The sequence below is a fragment of the Oncorhynchus clarkii genome, chromosome 27, assembly GCF_045791955.1.
Source record: "Oncorhynchus clarkii lewisi isolate Uvic-CL-2024 chromosome 27, UVic_Ocla_1.0, whole genome shotgun sequence".
NCBI lineage: Eukaryota > Metazoa > Chordata > Actinopteri > Salmoniformes > Salmonidae > Oncorhynchus > Oncorhynchus clarkii.
Genome location: NC_092173.1, coordinates 20252112 through 20269908, shown reverse-complemented (window position 1 = coordinate 20269908; position 17797 = coordinate 20252112). Strand labels below are relative to the sequence as shown.

Below are 17797 nucleotides of genomic sequence, written 5' to 3'. Positions count from 1 at the left end.
ATTACATCTCTTCATATCTAAGAGGCTGGGAGGCCACGCTGACAGACTCCTCTGTGGTTTCTCTTTCTGTGGTTTCTTTCTAAGGCGATGCCCGAGGATGTATCTTCAAACTGAGCTTGCAGTGTGGAGTCACAGATTTTTAAAGATTGGGAATATAGCTTGTGGCTACATTAATCATCCTCATAAGTGTAGCAATTACTTTCATTGGATATTTTTATGAACTTTAATAGGTTTAAGACTCAATGTTCTGCTCCTAGATCAGATTTAAGAGATTCAGAAGAATTGAGCTCTCCAGATTTTACATGCCACAGGATAACTCAACTGTTCTGCTAGCAGGTTTACAACAAGTTGAGGTCAAACTTTGTTGGCATACATACTTGTCCATTTTAAGTATCAAATCGACCAAGCTGCTCTTTGAGAGGTCTGAGAGCTGATTGTGCAGTTTAATCCATTTTTAGTTTGAATCGTTTTACTGCCATTTTGCCAGATGACAGCAACATTTGAAAAGCTGTGATTTAATGAGTGCCAATCTTGTGACAGTGCCACCCTGTGGTCGTTCCCTGTAACATCTGTATTTTTAAAATAATCTTTTCCATAAGAACAATTTCAATCTTCAATCTCTTCCAAGCCTCTCTCACCCAGAGGGCTTAGTTGAGGGGAAGTCGGCTCACCCTGTCATGAGGAAGCAAGAGACCATCTCAGTCGACGTTAGATACTAGTCTGGCGGCATGTAGCCTAGCGGTTAAGAGCGTTGGGACATTAAACGAAACGTCGCTGGTTCGAATCTCCGAGCTGACTAGGTGAAAAATCTGTCGGTGCCCTTGAGGAAGGCACTTAACACTCATTTCTTCTGTAAGTCGCTCTGGATAAGAGCATCTGCTAAATGACAGCTGAAATGTGCGACCTCACATAAATCAACAAAAGTCTTGACTGACTGGAACTAATGCAGCTTTGTTGATTTACTAACTGAAATGACATGCTATTACAAGTATTGCCAAAAAGTGCCTGTGTTATTTTCTCTCTGAGTAATTGATTGCCCCTCCAAGTGAGTGGGCTGGGGAGCTGCTGCCTGTCTGCTGTGGTGTTATAGTGAGTTATTCCTGCTGTCTTATGATTCTAGGACCCATCTGTTATTCCCATTTGTTAAATGGTGAGATCAAGCCTGGGATCTGTGTTTTGAGGGCTTGTAAAAAGACATTCAGGTAGTGACATAGTTCTGTCCCGACTAACTCTGTCGTCAAAGCTCCACCACACACCCTTTTATACTATTCCTCACCAGGCATGAAGGAATACAACACCCCCTCTTTCTTTCTCCCTCCCTTCCACGCATACACTATTCAAACACGCTGTGATGTGTGTCTGAAGCTTCCCAGCCTTGTAGCCCCCCCCCCCACCCCAAGAGTGGGATGCATGATGGAACCCTGGCTAGCTGGGCACACTGCCTGCAGGAGGAGAGAGAAGAGAGGTCCCCAGTCTTCAAAACCAAGCAGACATTGAGACTATCACCTTGAGTTGTGAATGAGTAATATTAATTGGCATAGTTCATCTTGTGTGCTGTCCCAGTTTTATTACCAATATCAAGTCATAACTGATTGAAGCAATTGTTTTTATATTCAGTCATAAGGATGTTAGTAGTTATCTATCAATTGCTTTTGCATGACACACAGGATAAACTGTTGTTGATAATATGTAGGCTAGTCTACTTCACATGTGATTTTCATAACTTATTTCCCAGGCATAATTGCTACCGCATATAGACAGGTTTGACAGAGTCAGCTGGTAGGCAAGATTGTCATATGATCATGACTGACCCGTCTGTGTTCCCAGGATGACATGAGTGACTCCCTGCGTGACTACACCAACCTCCCAGAGGCAGCACCCCTGCTCACCATCCTGGACATGTCTGCCCGGGCCAAGTACGTTAAGGACGTGGAGGAGATCACACCGGCCGTGGTGGAGACCTTTGTCCAAGACTTCCTGGCTGAGAAGCTCAAACCAGAGCCCATTTAGAGAGCACAGTGAGAGCCAGTGTCCCAAATGGCATCCTATTCCCTATATAGTGCACTACTTTTGAAAAGCAATGCACTATATAGGGGACAGGGTGCCATTTGGGGGACACACCTAGAAACCTACGGGACCGAAACCCATAACCCCCATCAAACCCTGACCTCCCAGTTACCACCACCAGCCTCCTCCCCCCCCTTTCTGTCAGAGGAAGTTCTCACTTTTTACAGACATTACCTTTTTTTAGATGTCTTTCTCTCATGGAGTCTTCTCCTTCTCCTGTGGTGCCTTGCATTGACTACAGTAATATGGAGATTCTGTTGCTTTTTGGCTTCCAATAGCTTTTTTTAATCAGTTTCATTATTAGCATTTCTTGAAACTAGAAGAAACAACACAATGTTGACCCAATGAACTTGACATGTCACAATGTCTCTTTATTACCTTTGCTGAACCCACATTGCTTTTGTTTTCCAAAATGTGCTGAGAAAGAATAAAATGATTGCAACAAATTTAAGTTCTATAGTTGTAATTTACAAATATGCAGTGCAGAAAATGTCCTGAACTTCAGTTTAATGCAACTGTCTTATTGTTCTTCTGTTTTAAAGGTGCTGCATAAATGTTAAGATTTCCCTGGTTTAAAAGGTAATTCTGTATTGCATCTGGCTTTGTGTGTCATGGGATTTCAAATACTATTCACTTGTCTTGTTCTACAATGAAGTGAGTGATAGTCAGCTCTATCCAATTGTTAAGTTTCCATCTCAACCACCATGACATTTAAGAGGATTTTCTGTGAAGATCCCATCTATTGAAAAGGCCAGATATTTTTGAAGGCACAAAAATGGCATTAAAATCCACCTTAGCAACTAAGTGTTGGAAGTATGAATTCACATTTGTCACTCCCTGGTTGTCTCTAGTCATGACTTCACAGCCATTAAAATTCACTGTTAAGCACAATTGTCTTATGTTGTCAACTTCCTCTATCCATGAGGCCAGTTTTATTCCATTGGGAGCAAATGTATTTTAGACAGTATTAGCTTGGTATCACTTCTACATGTGTGCAATATTTATATATAATGACTCCAGAAATGTAGTTTCCATTTATATTTCTAATTTTAAAAAACAAAATCAAGTGTACTGTTCTTTGATGTCAGGCATTTGTACACAACCCATATGTTTACAGTATAAGAAAACAAAGTATTTCACACCTTTCACATGCAGTAATGTTTTTTTAACCGTACATTTACTGTATGTTACGAAGTTGTTCTCAGTAAGGTCTCAGAAGTTGCTTCAGGTGCCACCTTGTGGTTACTATGATAATTGCTTTCAGGTCTGTTGGACAGATTATTTCCCTTGCTAAACAGACACATTTAGCACATGTCCAGTATAGAGATTAAGCAGTCATCTTGCATGGCAGCAGTTTACAGTCAACTGACAGGAAATCTAGAGGCCAAATGCGTGTGGAGACTAAGTGAAGCTTCTAAAGCCACACTGGCAGGAATGTTGGAAGACAATAGAGGAAATATGCAGACAGGAAAGAACACAGAATTTCCACAATGTGAAATGTGTCACTCATTTTACTTCACTTATTAGCTGAGAGTTGAATATGGAAATTAAATCCATCCATATGATTCAGTCTGACATGAGGTGCAGCCAAGAATGTATGCATGGAAAAAGTGACCAACACCAGGAATAACATGTCCATTACACTCCAAATGGATTCCAATGGATGGATCATGGAAATTGCACCTTAGACTTAGCTTTCCTCCCAGACGTCTCCATTAGGTTCAACAGTTGCCTTCTGCCTTCAAATAGGAGAATGCTGGCTGCCATGGCGGAGTTGAGACTGTCCACTCCAGGGACCACAGGGATAAACAGTCTTTGACCGGCAGTTTTCTCAGCCAATTGGACAGCCTCTAGACTCAGTCCATGAGTCTCTCCACCTATCACAAGACCAGTGTTCCCCTGAGCCCAGCCCTCATGGTACAACTTGGTCTCCACTCTTGGAAGTGACAGTTCGGAGTCGAAATCTGATTCATATTCCTTATAGTCGAAATCTGATTCATATTCCTTATAGCGCATGTCTTTACAATTAGGCCTGCTACTCACCCATCCATATTCCCCCATCTTTGAAGGTTTGTTGGACTGGTTTGCTTCCTCAGCTACTTCTCTCTCAGAGCCACTGCAGTTATCTGCCACGTGGACAGTCACCAACTTTGGCAGCTGGTTTTGAATGTCGTCCCAGTCCAAGCTGGGGAAGATGGGAAGGCGGAAATGGGCACCCATCGCTGCTCGCAGCACCTTAGGTTCCCAAGCGTCCACACAACCTGTGAAAATAGACATACACAAGATACTTAGTGAAAGACACATTCAGAGTAGTGCACAGGTTTATATACAGCAATTCCTCTATCAGCTCCACTCGAAATGGCATCATGGACTTGGATTATGCCCATTCCCAGCTTATCATCATGACATACCCTTGGTGAGCAAGACATTGTGGCAGCCTGCAGCAACAGCACAGCGCAGGATGGTGCCCAGGTTCCCAGGGTCCCGCACGTTGTCGCAGATCAGGGACAGCGGCACAGACTGACCACGCTGGTCCTGAGGGAATGTCAGCCGGGATGGGTCTGGCCGAGAAAATATGGCTACAAGGGGTAAGCGTTGTCAATATACAGTACTTATTCTCAACAATATATGTAGAACTTCAAAAGTATTCTGAAAATGAAAACATGCAGCCCATCATACCTATCACTCCTTGTGGAGCTACAAGGTCAGACCAGATCTTGATGTCCTCAAACTTGACTTTGACCAGAGTGGCCCGCTTCAGTTTGTCCAAGGGGAGATCACACAGTCTGTCCACAGAACTGAAGAACACCATCTGAGGGTTGGCTCCAGCAGCCAGGGCATCGCAGATCAGGCGTCTCCCCTCCAACAGGATCTTACCCTGGTGCTCCCGAAACGTCCTGGAGCAAGCCACACTCACTACCCTCCTGGGAGATGGAGAGAGGGTAAAATAAGTAATGATATCTGGGCTGAACATCAGCTAACAAACTAAGCCTACATGCAAACATACATAACAATCCAGTAGTTACTAGACCTCTACTGGCCACTATAATTAAATAGGATATATTCACTCAACTAACATATAACATAGGGTCGATAGCCAACATGCACTGAGACTTACGCCAATCGTTTGTCACCAGGTAAGGCCCTTTCGAATTTGAGGCCACCTAGTTGGTCCTTCAGATTGGTTGTATGTTCCGACGTTGTGGATGCATTGCCATTTCTGGCACTCCATGACATGCTGCTAACACGTTTATTAGTGGTCTCATTTTTTAAAATGGCGTTGACAGTGGACTCCCTCATTTTGGACGCAACTTTTTGAGACTGCTTGTTGACTATTTGATCTGACCTCTGTTTCGATGTTGGAGAGGTCGTCTCACTATCAGGATACAACACCTTCACGGGCCTCCTTTTCAATGCTCGCACGTATCTCTTTGAATCTACGATACAGTCGTTACCTTTTTTCAGAATATTACTTCGTTCCGTTACAAGAATATGCCAAAACATGCCTCTCACGAACGCCGCCATCTTTGCTACAACAGTAAGAAGAGAGAGTGATAACGTTCGACAGTATGACGATTGGTTGGTTTATACCATTATAAAGGGGGGTGGGTAATCCAAGTAAAACATATTTTATGTTGATAATACTGATTTGTAAAACAATATTAGATGCTTAACTTTTAATTTAAATACTCCTCGTTATCTTGAGATAGATTTTGGATCTGCGATTGAGTTGCAAATAATTTTAAGTGTACCGAAAATGTTGTCTTCCATAGAATCGATACCAGAGCAATCGATTGCAAGGCTCCTCAATCGACGTACACAAACTGAGCGTGATATATAATCGTATAGTACATAGCAAACTCACCGGGTGAACATGGCTTCGAGTCGAGCCTTGCATTTTGTTTTCAAAGTGGGTGACAGAAGCAAAACGGCCACCTTTTACCGAGATGTGCTCGGCATGAAGGTACATGTTCAGCTCTTTCGTAGAACATCCTCAAACATTGCACAGAGTGTACCACTGTTGCATTCTTTTGTTATGATTGTTCCTCAATGTTGTTCAGTGTTCTGTAAACACGTGATATTGGGGACTAGATCACAGTTGTGTCAAAATCACTGATTTGATTTCAGATTTTGCGTCACGAAGAGTTTGAAGAAGGATGCAAGGCCACTTGTAATGGGTAGGCAGGCTGTCAACTTTACTGTTCAAACCTCCCCTTGAAACGGACTTTGGTCTGTAAACACCTCTTGTGAAAATGGATTGTTTGAATTACTTGTGTAACATTACGGTCACTCCTTCTCTCATGATGCCCTACTTGCTTGTGTGAGTTAAGCCCTTATGATGGAAAATGGAGCAAGACAATGGTCGGCTTTGGTCCAGAAGATGATCACTTTGCGGCTGAGCTGACCTACAATTATGGAGTGGGAGAATATCGCTTTGGCAATGACTTCCTGGTAAGTGAATGGTTGTTCATTAACAACCATATATGTATATTCTTTTTAACCCAATCCTAACTCAATTTCAGGGTCTAACTCTGCAGTCTAGCCAGGCTGTCAGTAATGCTAAGCGGCTTGGTTGGCCCCTCATTGAGGTTGGAAAGGCCCTCTATCTGGCTGAGGCTCCAGGAGGTTATCGCTTCTACCTGGTGGACAAAGAACAGCCTCCTAATGGTGGGTCAACATTGCTTTGCACAGAAGATCATTGCTGTAGTATACTGTAAAGTAGAGCAGTAGACCATAGTAGACCATGTTTATTTTAAAGTCCAGGAGGAAATGAATGAGCCTGGGTACCAGTCTGTTTGTGCCATCATGCCAATCCTTGCCATGCCATGTTTGGCTTGCATGGAGTAGGCAAGAGCACAAACAGATCTGGAACCAGTCTAGATATGAATACTCCTTATATTCAGGTAACTGCCAAAATAAAGTAAACACTAACATAGTGTTTTAATAGGGTGTTGAGTCCCCACAACCTGACAGAACAGCTTCAATGCGCCTTGGCATAGATTCTACAAGTGTCTGGAACTTATTGGAGGGATGTGACCTTCATTCTTCTACAAGAAATTCCATAATTTGGTGTTTTGTTGAAGGTGGTGGAAAATGCTGTCTCAGGCACCACTCCAGAATATCCCAGAAGTGTTCAATTAAGTTGAGATCTGGTGACTGACACACACACCCACCCACCCCTTTAAAACCCCTATGCTCCTTTGATAGCCCTCTTTCAAAGTCACAGATCAAATGTATTTATATAGCCCTTCTTACATCAGCTGATATCTCAAAGTGCTGTACAGAAACCCAGCCTAAAACCCCAAACAGCAAGCAATGCAGGTGTAGAAGCACGGTGGCTAGGAAAAACTCCCTAGAAAGGTCAAAACCTAGGAAGAAACCTAGAGAGGAACCAGGCTATGAGGGGTGGCCAGTCTTCATCTGGCTGTGCCAGGCGGAGATAACAGAACATGGCCACAATGTTCATAAATGACCAGCATGGTCAAATAATAATAATCACAGTAGTTGTCGAGGGTGCAGCAAGTCATCACCTCAGGAGTAAATGTCAGTTGGCTTTTCATAGCCGATCATTAAGAGTCTCTACCGCTCCCGCTGTCTCTAGAGAGTTGAAAACAGCAGGTCTGGGACAGGTAGCATGTTCAGGGTTCCATAAGCAGGTTCTATAGACAGGCAGAACAGTTGAAACTGGAGCAGCAGCACAGCCAGGTGGACTGGGGACAGCAAGGAGTCATCATGCCAGGTAGTCCTGAGGCATGGTCCTAGGGCTCAGGTCCTCAGAGAGAGAATTAGAGAGAGCATAGTTAAATTCACACAGGACACAGGATAAGACAGGAGAAGTACTCCAGATATAACAAACTGACCCTAGCCCCAGACACAAACTACTGCAGCATAAATACTGGAGGCTGAGACAGGAGGGGCCAGGAGACACTGTGGCCCCATCCGATGATACCCCCGGACAGGGCCAAACAGGAAGGATATAACCCCACCCACTTAGCCAAAGCACAGCCCCCACACCACTAGAGGGATATCTTCAACCACCAACTTACCATCCTGAGACAAGGCAGAGTATAGCCCACAAAGATCTCCGCCACGGCACAACCCAAGGGGGGGGGCGCCAACCCAGACAGGAAGATCACATCAGTGACTCAACCCACTCAAGTGACTCACCCCTCCTAGGGACGGCATGAAAGAGCACCAGTAAGTAAGCCAGTGACTCAGCCCCTGTAATAGGGTTAGAGGTAGAGAATCCCAGTGGAGAGAGGGGAACCGGCCAGGCAGAGATAGCAAGGGCGGTTCATTGCAACAGAGCCTTTCCGTTCACCTTCACACTCCTGGGCCAGACTACACTCAATCATATGACCCACTGAAGAGATGAGTCTTCAGTAAAGACAGATCTCTTCTGCTAGCCATGGTAGCCAAAATAATGGGCAACTGAGCATTTTATACGTGACCCTAAGCATGATGGGATGTTAAATGCTTAATTAACTCAAGAACCCCACCTGTTTGCAAGCACCTGCTTTCAGAATACTTTGTGTCCCTCGTTTCCTTTAAATTGGCATGTACCTGTATATTGTGAATGTTTATCTGTTTTTCACTTGGTTAAAGATCCTGTACAGAAGGTGTGTCTGGCAGTGTCTGACCTGCAGAAATCAACACACTACTGGTCCTCCCTTTTGGGGATGAAGGTGATAGAGAGACATGAGGAGAAGACTGTGCTGATGGGATTCGCAGACACTCAGGTCCGTGGTGGTACCTTAATTGGGGAGGACGAACTCGTGGTAATGGCTGGAGTGGAATGGTATCAAATACATCAAACAAAAGGTTTCCATGTGGTTGATGCCATTCCATTTGCTCCGTTATGGACATTATGAGCCTTCCTCCCCTCAGCAGCCTCCTGTGTTCTACACTTAGAATGCGACTGTGTTTTTGCAGGAATTAGTAAGATGGTGCTAATGCTAGGTGTGTGTTTTTCTCTATATTTGCAGTGTAAACTAGAGCTTCACAACATTGGTGGGACAGTAGATCATGGGACAGCCTTCGGGCGGATAGCGTTCTCTTGTCCACGTGAGCAGGTGAAGTAATAGATCCTTTTCCAGTACATGACACACTGACGTCACGCGCAGATGCGCCCAACTCTTGGCTGCAGTAAGAAAGCCATTGCCATCTGCGCCCATTCAACAAAGCCTTTTTTGGGTTCTCATACGCATACAATTATGTTTTGATTCTTGCTTGAACAGTCACTACGATTATATTTGGTTGTGGTCTTAGCAAAATAACTATTTTGGATGCAGCAGTTGTTAGCTACAATACTAACACTCATTGATACAGGCTGTAGCAAAAGCTAGCCAAAGAGCCATTTTACTGGTTGAAGTTTGTGTTTAAGTATAATGCAGTTTATTTTGGGCCTCCCGGGTGGCGCAGTGGTTAAGGGCGCTGTACTGCAGTGCCAGCTGTGTCATCAGAGTCCCTGGGTTCGCGCCCAGGCTCTGTCGTAACCGGCCGCGACCGGGAGGTCCGTGGGGCGACGCACAATTGGCCTAGCGTCGCCCGGATTAGGGAGTGCAACTGAGCATTTTTATACGTGACCCTATGGATGTTAAATGCTTAATTAACTCAAGAACCCCACCTGTTTGCAAGCACCTGCTTTCAGAATACTTTGTGTCCCTTGTTTCCTTTAAATTGGCATGTATATTGTGAACCCCTGCGGTAGGGGTGTCCTTGTCTCATCGCGCACCAGCGACTCCTGTGGCGGGCTGGGCGCTAACCAAGGTGGCCAGGTGCACAGTGTTTCCTCCGGCGCATTGGTGCGGCTGGCTTCCGGCTTGGATGCGTGCTGTGTTAAGAAGCAGTGCGGCTTGGTTGGGTTGTGTATCGGAGGACGCATGACTTTCAACCTTCGTCTCTCCCGAGCCCGTACGGGAGTTGTAGCGATGAGACAAGATAGTAGCTACTACAACAATTGGATACCACGAAATTGGGGAGAAAAAGGGGAATTTTTTAATTTATTTTTTAAATGAACTAAAATCCAATTACAATCCAAAAGTAGTGTGAATTGCACTCGTAAGCAACGTACAGTTCCTTGCAAAAGTATCCATCCCCCTTGTAGTTTTTCCTATTTTGTTGCAATTTAAAATTATTTTTATTTGGACATACACAAATTGTCCAAATTGGTGTAGTTTCAAAATTGAAAAGTGGTGCGAGTCCCCCTTTGCTATGAAGCCCCTAAATAAGATCTGGTGCAACCAATTACCTTCAGAAGTCACATAATTAGTTAAATAAAGTCCACCTGTGTGCAATCTAAGTGTCACATGATCTGTCACATGTTCTCAGTGTATATCTGTAAACCTGTTCTGAAAGGCCCTAGAGTCTGCGGCACCAGGAAGACCAAGGAGTTCTCCAAACAGGTCAGGGACAAAGTTCTGGAGAAGTACAAACAGGTCAGGGACAAAGTTCTGGAGAAGTACAAATTAGGGTTGGGTTATAAAAAAATATCCAAAACTTTGAACATCCCATGGAGCACCATTAAATCCATTTATTTAAAAATGAAAAGAATATGGCACAACAAACCTGCCAAGAGAGGGCTGCCCACCAAATCTCATGGACCAGGCAAGGAGGGCATTAATCAGAGAGGCGACAAAGAGATGAAAGATAACCCTGAAGGAGCTGTAAAGCTCCACAGCGGAGATTGGAGTATCTGTCCATAGGACCGCTTTATGGAAGTGGCCAGAAAAAAGCCATTGCTTAAATAAAAAAATAAGCAAACACGTTTGGTGTTTGCCAAAAGGCATGTGGGAGAGTCCCCAAACATATGGAAGAAGGTACTCTGGTCAGATGAGACTAAAATTGAGCTTTTTGGCCATCAAGCACAACGCTATGTCTGGCGCAAATCCAACACCTCACCATCGGCAGGGACCGGGAAACTGGTCCGAATTGAAGGAATGATGGGTGGTGCTATGTACAGGGAAATTCTTGAGGGAAACCTGTTTCAGTCTTCCAGAGATTTGACACTGGGACAGAGGTTCACCTTCCAGCAGGACAATGACCCTAAGCATACTGCTAAAGCAACACTTGAGTGGTTTAAGGGGAAACATTTAAATGTTTTGAAATGGCTAGTCAAAGCTCAGACCTCAATCCAATTGAGAATCTGTGGTATGATTTAAAGATTGCTGTATGCCAGCGGAACCCATCCAACTTGAAGGAGCGGGAGCAGTTTTGCCTTGCAGAATGGGCAAAAATCCTAGTGGCTAGATGTGCCAAGCTTATAGACACCCCTAGAGACTTGCAGCTATAATTGCTGCAAAAGGTGGCTTTACAAAGTACTGGGGGAGGGGTGAATAGTTATGCACGCTCAAGTTTTCAGATTTTTTTTTTGTCTTTTATTTCTTGTTTGTTTCACAAATATTTTGCATCTTCAAAGTGGTAGGCATGTTGTGTAAATCAAATGATACAAAACCCCCAAAAATCAATTTTAATACCAGGTTGTAAGGCAACAAAATAGGAAAAATGCCAACGGGGGTGAATACTTTCGTAAGCCACTGTAAATGGAGGCAATTTTTTTCTGCCGTTCTATAAAAACCCCCCCTTGTTCTGCCACCAACTTGCGCACATCGCCCTTGTGCGGCAAAGTTAGCAAAACAAAGTGGTCTATACAATGCTTTAAATTCTTAAATTATTTGCCCCACTGATTCTTTACATACATGCACACAGAAAGCAATATTCAACTATTTGTTTATTATTTTTAGTTGGCAGATCTTGAAGCCCTGATGACAAAAGAGAACCAGAAAATCCTTACTCCCTTGATTAGCCTGGACACCCCTGGGAAGGCAACAGTAGAAGTGGTCATTTTGGCTGATCCAGTGAGTGCCTTACCAAATTATTAACATGGGTAGACTTGATTCATTATAAATTCTCACATAACTGTGGTCATCTGTCTTCTAGGATGCCCATGAGATCTGCTTTGTGGGAGATGAGGCATTCAGACAACTCTCCCAGATGGACCCCAGTGGAAATGCATTGCTGGATAAGGTTGGTATTTAGAAATATTATACAAATGAAACAATACTTTTTGCATTATCACAGAGTACATGCTCTTAATCTTTTACCCTAATTTATTTTCAGGCTATGGCTGAAGATAAAAGCGATGACTGGTTTGCCAAGCACAACAAGCAGAAGGCTTCAGCATAAGTGTGAAGAACATAGCTTAGCCATCATTGGTCTTCTGGACATGTCCAACCTTTTGCCCCATAAATGGCATTACCCTTCCAGCGGCACAATGTCAGTAGATTTTACTCAACCAGAAGTATTATTTTGAGATGCTTAGAATGAGACTGAAAGTGTAGCTGTATTTGAGTCATACTGTGGCAGACGCTTGATGATCATAGACCACTTATATTAACCTTGTTTGTGTATGCATTGAAAATAATTGTACCTCTTCAGCTCAATGACATGAGTAAAACACTAATACTTGTGACTTCATGAGAACAGTGCATTTATGGTGAAGAGTAATATCCATGTGAAGTCCTCACACTGCCAAATTGTAGGTAAAGTTTTGTGAAATGTGCAGACATTGGTGGGCGGCCCTTGGTTGAAAAAACAATGAAACGAGGGGGTATATGCATATCTCTTGTGGTGTAGAAGCTGTGTCATGTCATGCTCATTGAACTATAATATGGGAAAATCAAACTGAGCAATATCAAAAGGGGATGGCATGAACATTTTCTTAAAGATGGGAGAATTGCCTCACCTTTGCTAACAACTCACTCCAACTACCATTTTCTAGTGATCCCCTTTCTTTGGTATGAGATGAATGACACTGAATAAGAAAGTGTCTAGTTCATTTTTAAACTAGCTGTTCTTGAGTGGTTATGCTGCATAATAAAGGGAGAAAGCAAAGGGAGAAGCATAGTAAATAATTGTTCACTGATTGAAAAAGATTAAGTGCAATGTGGCTAGGTGAAAGGTGGGTTGAGTGTGAGGCGTTTCATACTCCGGGTTACAAATTAGTCGACCATTGACTTTTTGGTTGTTTTTTTCTCATCGCGCCTCTGTTTACAGTGTAGACAACACACCTAGAAGATGATGCTGATGCTGCTTTGCCACTGAAAATGTAATGAAGATAAGAACCCTCCGGGCGGGATGAAAACATTTGACACATTCAGATTTTCGACAAGCTGAAAAGGGGATAATACTTGTTAGCTAGCCCCCTAATTACCAAGTTTGCCAACATTGGTTTCAATTGACGCGGTAGCTAGCTAATGTTACGAGGCTATTTACCTAGCCAACTAACGTTAGTTAGCTAGTAACTGACTACTGTTAGTGATGCGAGTATAGTTAGCTAACTCGCTACTCAAAACGGTGAACCATTGCTAGCGTTCCATCTTTCTTAGCCAGCTAGCTAACGTCATCGTTTCCTTCAAACTTTTTTGTGACAGGTACTGAAGCCAGTTAGCGAACGTTAGCTTACCACAGTCTGGCCCTAGAGCTAGCAAAGTGTAACTTAGTTATCAGATTTTACAGACTAGACATACCAACGTTAACTGGCATATGTTATTTAATTGCTCTTGAATAGTGTCTTGCATGCATTTAAATCCTTCGCTAACAAGACATAACGTGGCATTAAACTCGAGGTCTCCGGGCTTCAAAGAGGAGCAAAGCTGTCTATTAATTAACCACCGCGTGGCATGGAAATCAAAGGAACCAGCCGCATGACCACAGGTTGTGTGTGACAGAGGGCGCAACATAAGGACAGAATATATCTCCTGCTCATTGTCTTACTAGTACTTCTGCTCCTGATACTGTCTGTCCTACTCTTCAGGTAAGAAGACATGCCTTAAATGGGGGAAGGACACTTACACAACATTCCTGTCCGATATGCTTCTTTCTGTTGCCAAAACAACTCTTGCCATTTCATCAAATACTGCAGCTGTGCCCTTTTCTGAAAGTATCTATGCATATCTTTAATTTGGAATACCTGATTCTTGCTACCTCTGAAAATCCCTATTCATGTGACTTGAAAAATGTAGAGGACCCACAGTTACAACTGAACTGCTGAAGCTTTGTTGTATGAGTTGGGTAAACAATGTCCTGTCTTTGTGCACTAACACAAGTGCCAGCTTGTCCTTTGATGGAACTCAATATGACAGGCAAACAAATGCACACAGCTCTGTTGATGGAGAAGTGAGAGACAAGATTAATCGTGGCTGATAGGTGGCACGATAATGATGGGAGCATCCCAAAATTACACTCTATTCCCTATGTAGTGCAGTCCTTTTGACCAGTACCCATATCAAAATAAGTGCACTATATAGGAAACAGGGTGCCATTTGGGATGCTGATGATAACTGACCCATGTATAATTTATTTATGACTGGTGTCATGACGTTGGCCTGGGGGTAGGTTTATGACAGTCATAAATACCTCTTCCGACCCCTTTTTCCTCTCTCTACCCTACTGATGTTACATTTGCAAACCCCTTGGTTAACATAAAGATTCTGGGAACATCAGAAGGTGGGGGAAATGAACAATATTCTGGTAATCCAACCAATTGAACATGGTGGTACTTAATGAATATGATGTCAGTTAGGTTGTCATCTGAGACATTCTCATCAATGATAAGATGACAAAATCTACAGTGGAAAGTCTATACATCAGAGTTATCGGATTCACATGGAATTGTTGTTCAATTTAAATGTTTGAATATTAAATTATTTGTGATGGGATGAAATGTGATTTTAGCTTCTAAAATGTGAGAATTGGGTTTTCATAAGGTTAGGGCTCTGCTCAATCAGTGGCCCGCCCCTGTGAATAGTCATGGGTTATAAAACTTTTCAGACACACCCTTCTCGCTCCACTATATAAAGCCTTGACGACAATATAACCTCCTGTTCCGAGGATGTGAGGACTACGGTCCGATGTCAGAATGGTTCAGATAATAACTACAGAACGAAGCCAACATCAGCGTGAGTTTTGGTTGTGAATGGTATGAACTTTGGACTCTTATTGAGTTTGTTGAGTTTATTTGTATTTACAGGGACTGCACATTAATCAACGTTTCAGTAAAAGTGCCGGTTTTAGCCAGCCGGCTAATTTTCAACCGCAGTCCCTGGGAAGGTTATTAAAAACAATTACAGTATAGGCAATAGCAACATAGGACAAGCAAGACATAGCATACAGACAGAGCAACATAGGACAAGCAAGACGTAGCAACATAGAACAAAAAGCAGCAAGACAAAATTCATAAAAGCAACTAAGTGTTTCCACACCTCACAAGCTACAGACAACAGACAACATGGAAAGCAGCAACACACAGCTAGGGACCATGTTCACAAATCTGATTGACCTTTAGCCATGTCTTCAAGCATTTTGTGAAAGTGTGATATGTGGTGCAGTTATGTGTCTGATGGCAGTGTATTCCAGACATGGGAAGCTCTCACAGAGAAAGCGGATTTACTAAAGGTGCTTTTCGTTAAGGGAACTATACAGTCACCTCTCATGGCAGACCTTGTGGATCTGCTGCCATATGTTTGGGTTTTCTGTTTAACAAAAACACTGAGTGGAGGGGGAGCCAGGCCATTTAGGATCTTGAATACAAGACATACGTCTGTGTATTGCACAAGATTTTCCCAACTCAGGAGCTCATGCTTTCTGAGGATGTAACAGTGATGATGGCTATTGGGCTTCCTATCAAGCACTTTGAGAGCCTGTTTATAGACAGACTGAATAGGTCTTACTGTTGTACAGCAAGCTTGGGCCCAACTAGTCAAGCAGTATGTTAAGTGGGGGAGTATCATACATTTGAAGTACAGTTTTGCTACCTCTGTAGTCAAACAATTTCGTATAAATCGGAAATTAGCTAGGTTGAATTTGGTTATTTGAATTACCTTTTTCACATGCTTTTTAAAAGAGAGGTTGGAATCAAGTATGATGCCAAGGTACTTAAAATCAGATACCACCTGGAGCTTCACCCCTGACACATAGACATATGGCTCAGTAGCATCTGTTGCCCTCTTTGTGAAGAACATGCAAACAGGTTTTTTCACATTGAGATGCAAACATGAGTCACTGAGCCACTTTGTAACCTGGACCATTACAGTAGTGAGTTCTTGTGCAGCTTGTTGTTTGCTCTTTCATGCACATCTATCACTGTATCATCTGCATACATTTGAACTTCAGACCCAGTACAGACAGAAGGCAGATCATTAATGTACAGGCTGAACAGGAGGAGCCCCAGTATTGACCCTTGGGGCACGCCCACATCATAGCTAAGAGTGGGCGACAGCTCATTGCTCACTCTGACACACTGAGTTCTGTCTTCATGGTATGATTTCATCCATCTCAAGGCATCAAGGGAAAAGTTGAACTTGGACAATTTTGTGATGAGAATCTCATGGTTAACAGTATCAAAAGCCTTCCTTAGGTCCAGAAACACAGCCCCAACAACGCCCCCTTTGTCCATCTTGGACTTCACATTTTCCAGAAGAAAGCAGTTGGCCGTTTCTGTGGAGTGTTTCGCTCTGAAGCCAAACTGCATGGAGTGTAATGTGAAGGGGCTGTTGTTGAGGTGGGCAATCAGTTGTTCTGCTACACACCTTTCAACAACCTTTGACACCACAGGTAGTATACTAATGGGCCTGTAGTTACTCACGTCAGCAGGGTCGCCTGATTTAAAGATGGCCGTTATTATGGCTGACTTCCATACCCTTGGAAACACCCCGAGACCAATAGTTGTGTTGGTGACCTTAGTAATGGGGCCAATGAGTGACTCTTTGTAGTTTTTAAGAAAGGTAGAGTCGGGCCCAAACACATCTTTGGCTTTAGAGTTCTTTAGTGAGCTAATCACCTTGTTCACCTTTGACTCAGAAACCTCCCTTATGATGAAGACAGGTTGAGCATCATTTACTAGCACTGAGCCCAAGAAACCAGTGGAGGGGTTCTGTGTCAGTACCCTGACAGGGTCAATAAAGTAGGAATTGAAGGCTATTGCTATTTCGACTGCATCCTGTGTTAGATTGTTATTCACCATGATTTCTAGTCTTTTTGCAGTGTTACTATGGTCTTTCCCTGTTAACTTTTTTAGATTCTCCCAGATCAGTTTAGAATTTCCCTTTGCTTCACCAATTATGTTAAGAAAAAAGTTTGCCTTGGCCTGTCTGATTTCTTTCATCATCTTATTTCTCAACATGGTAAACCTACGTCTGTCATGCTCTAATTTGGATATTAGGGCTATTTTTAGAGCATAATCTCGTTCTTTCATCAATTTCCAGATTTCTCCATTCAGCCAAGGAAGAGTGCTCTTTTGGCCAGGTTCGGATTTGATTTTCTTAAGGAAACCATTTATTGTAGTCTGGATTGTGGATAGAAAAACCTGACTATCAGCTTCCACATCTGTATAGGACAAGTGATCATTCCAGTTAATTCCCTTAATTTGCTGTTTCAAAATAGCTTAATTCACTCTTAGGTATTCTTAGTTGATCCGGCTTTCTAACAGTAGAGAGGTTAAACCTGCTCTTAGACAGCTTTCTGGCTATAAGTGTCAGATTATGATCAGATAGCCCAGTTACCATATTGAATGATTTAGTCACTCTCTCTGGTTTATTACTGAACACCAAATCAATCTGTGTTTTAGAGCAACAAGTCACCCTGGTTGGCCCTTTAACTAGCTGTGTAAGGCCAAAGGTATTAGTGATCCGTTTGAAGGATTCCTACAACACTTGTCTTCATAATTAATGTT

The 17797-nt window shown here is 43.0% G+C and overlaps 3 protein-coding genes across 3 annotated transcripts in view; 2 read left to right on the top strand and 1 right to left on the bottom strand.

Moving 5' to 3' along the window:
* LOC139386368 (nucleoredoxin) overlaps positions 1–2958 on the top strand; it is a 90783-nt gene extending 87825 nt beyond the window's left edge. Inside the window, exon 8 of the mRNA XM_071131910.1 lies at positions 1828–2958. Coding sequence (XP_070988011.1) covers positions 1828–2010 — 183 coding nt within the window. The 3' untranslated portion in view covers positions 2011–2958. The remainder of the gene's footprint in view (positions 1–1827) is intronic.
* LOC139386366 (mitochondrial rRNA methyltransferase 3a) lies at positions 2404–5833 on the bottom strand. The gene is made up of 4 exons (XM_071131909.1): positions 5186–5833; positions 4747–4991; positions 4479–4646; positions 2404–4328 (listed from the first exon to the last, which is right to left on the bottom strand). Exons 1-4 carry the CDS (start codon positions 5590–5592, stop codon positions 3736–3738), a joined length of 1413 nt encoding a protein of 470 aa, XP_070988010.1. The 5' UTR covers positions 5593–5833; the 3' UTR covers positions 2404–3735.
* Positions 5326–14791, top strand: LOC139386369 (glyoxalase domain-containing protein 4-like). The gene is made up of 10 exons (XM_071131911.1): positions 5326–5646; positions 5841–6031; positions 6196–6245; positions 6399–6519; positions 6591–6735; positions 8674–8807; positions 9054–9140; positions 11811–11924; positions 12007–12093; positions 12187–14791. The coding sequence occupies exons 2-10, from the start codon at positions 5942–5944 to the stop codon at positions 12250–12252; spliced, it is 894 nt and encodes a 297-aa protein (XP_070988012.1). The 5' UTR covers positions 5326–5646; positions 5841–5941; the 3' UTR covers positions 12253–14791.
* Positions 14792–17797: the final 3006 nt, after the last annotated feature.

Coding starts and splice junctions, on each gene's coding strand:
- LOC139386369 (XM_071131911.1), top strand. CDS start 5,942: ATGGCTTCGAGTCGAGCCTTGCATTTTGTTTTCAAAGTGGGTGACAGA. Junction 9,141..11,810: donor TCTCTTGTCCACGTGAGCAG/GTGAAGTAATAG, acceptor TATTATTTTTAG/TTGGCAGATCTTGAAGCCCT. Junction 12,094..12,186: donor GAAATGCATTGCTGGATAAG/GTTGGTATTTAG, acceptor ATTTATTTTCAG/GCTATGGCTGAAGATAAAAG.
- LOC139386366 (XM_071131909.1), bottom strand. CDS start 5,592: ATGGCGGCGTTCGTGAGAGGCATGTTTTGGCATATTCTTGTAACGGAA. Junction 4,992..5,185: donor CCTGGTGACAAACGATTGGC/GTAAGTCTCAGT, acceptor TCCATCTCCCAG/GAGGGTAGTGAGTGTGGCTT. Junction 4,329..4,478: donor CAATGTCTTGCTCACCAAGG/GTATGTCATGAT, acceptor CTATTTTCACAG/GTTGTGTGGACGCTTGGGAA.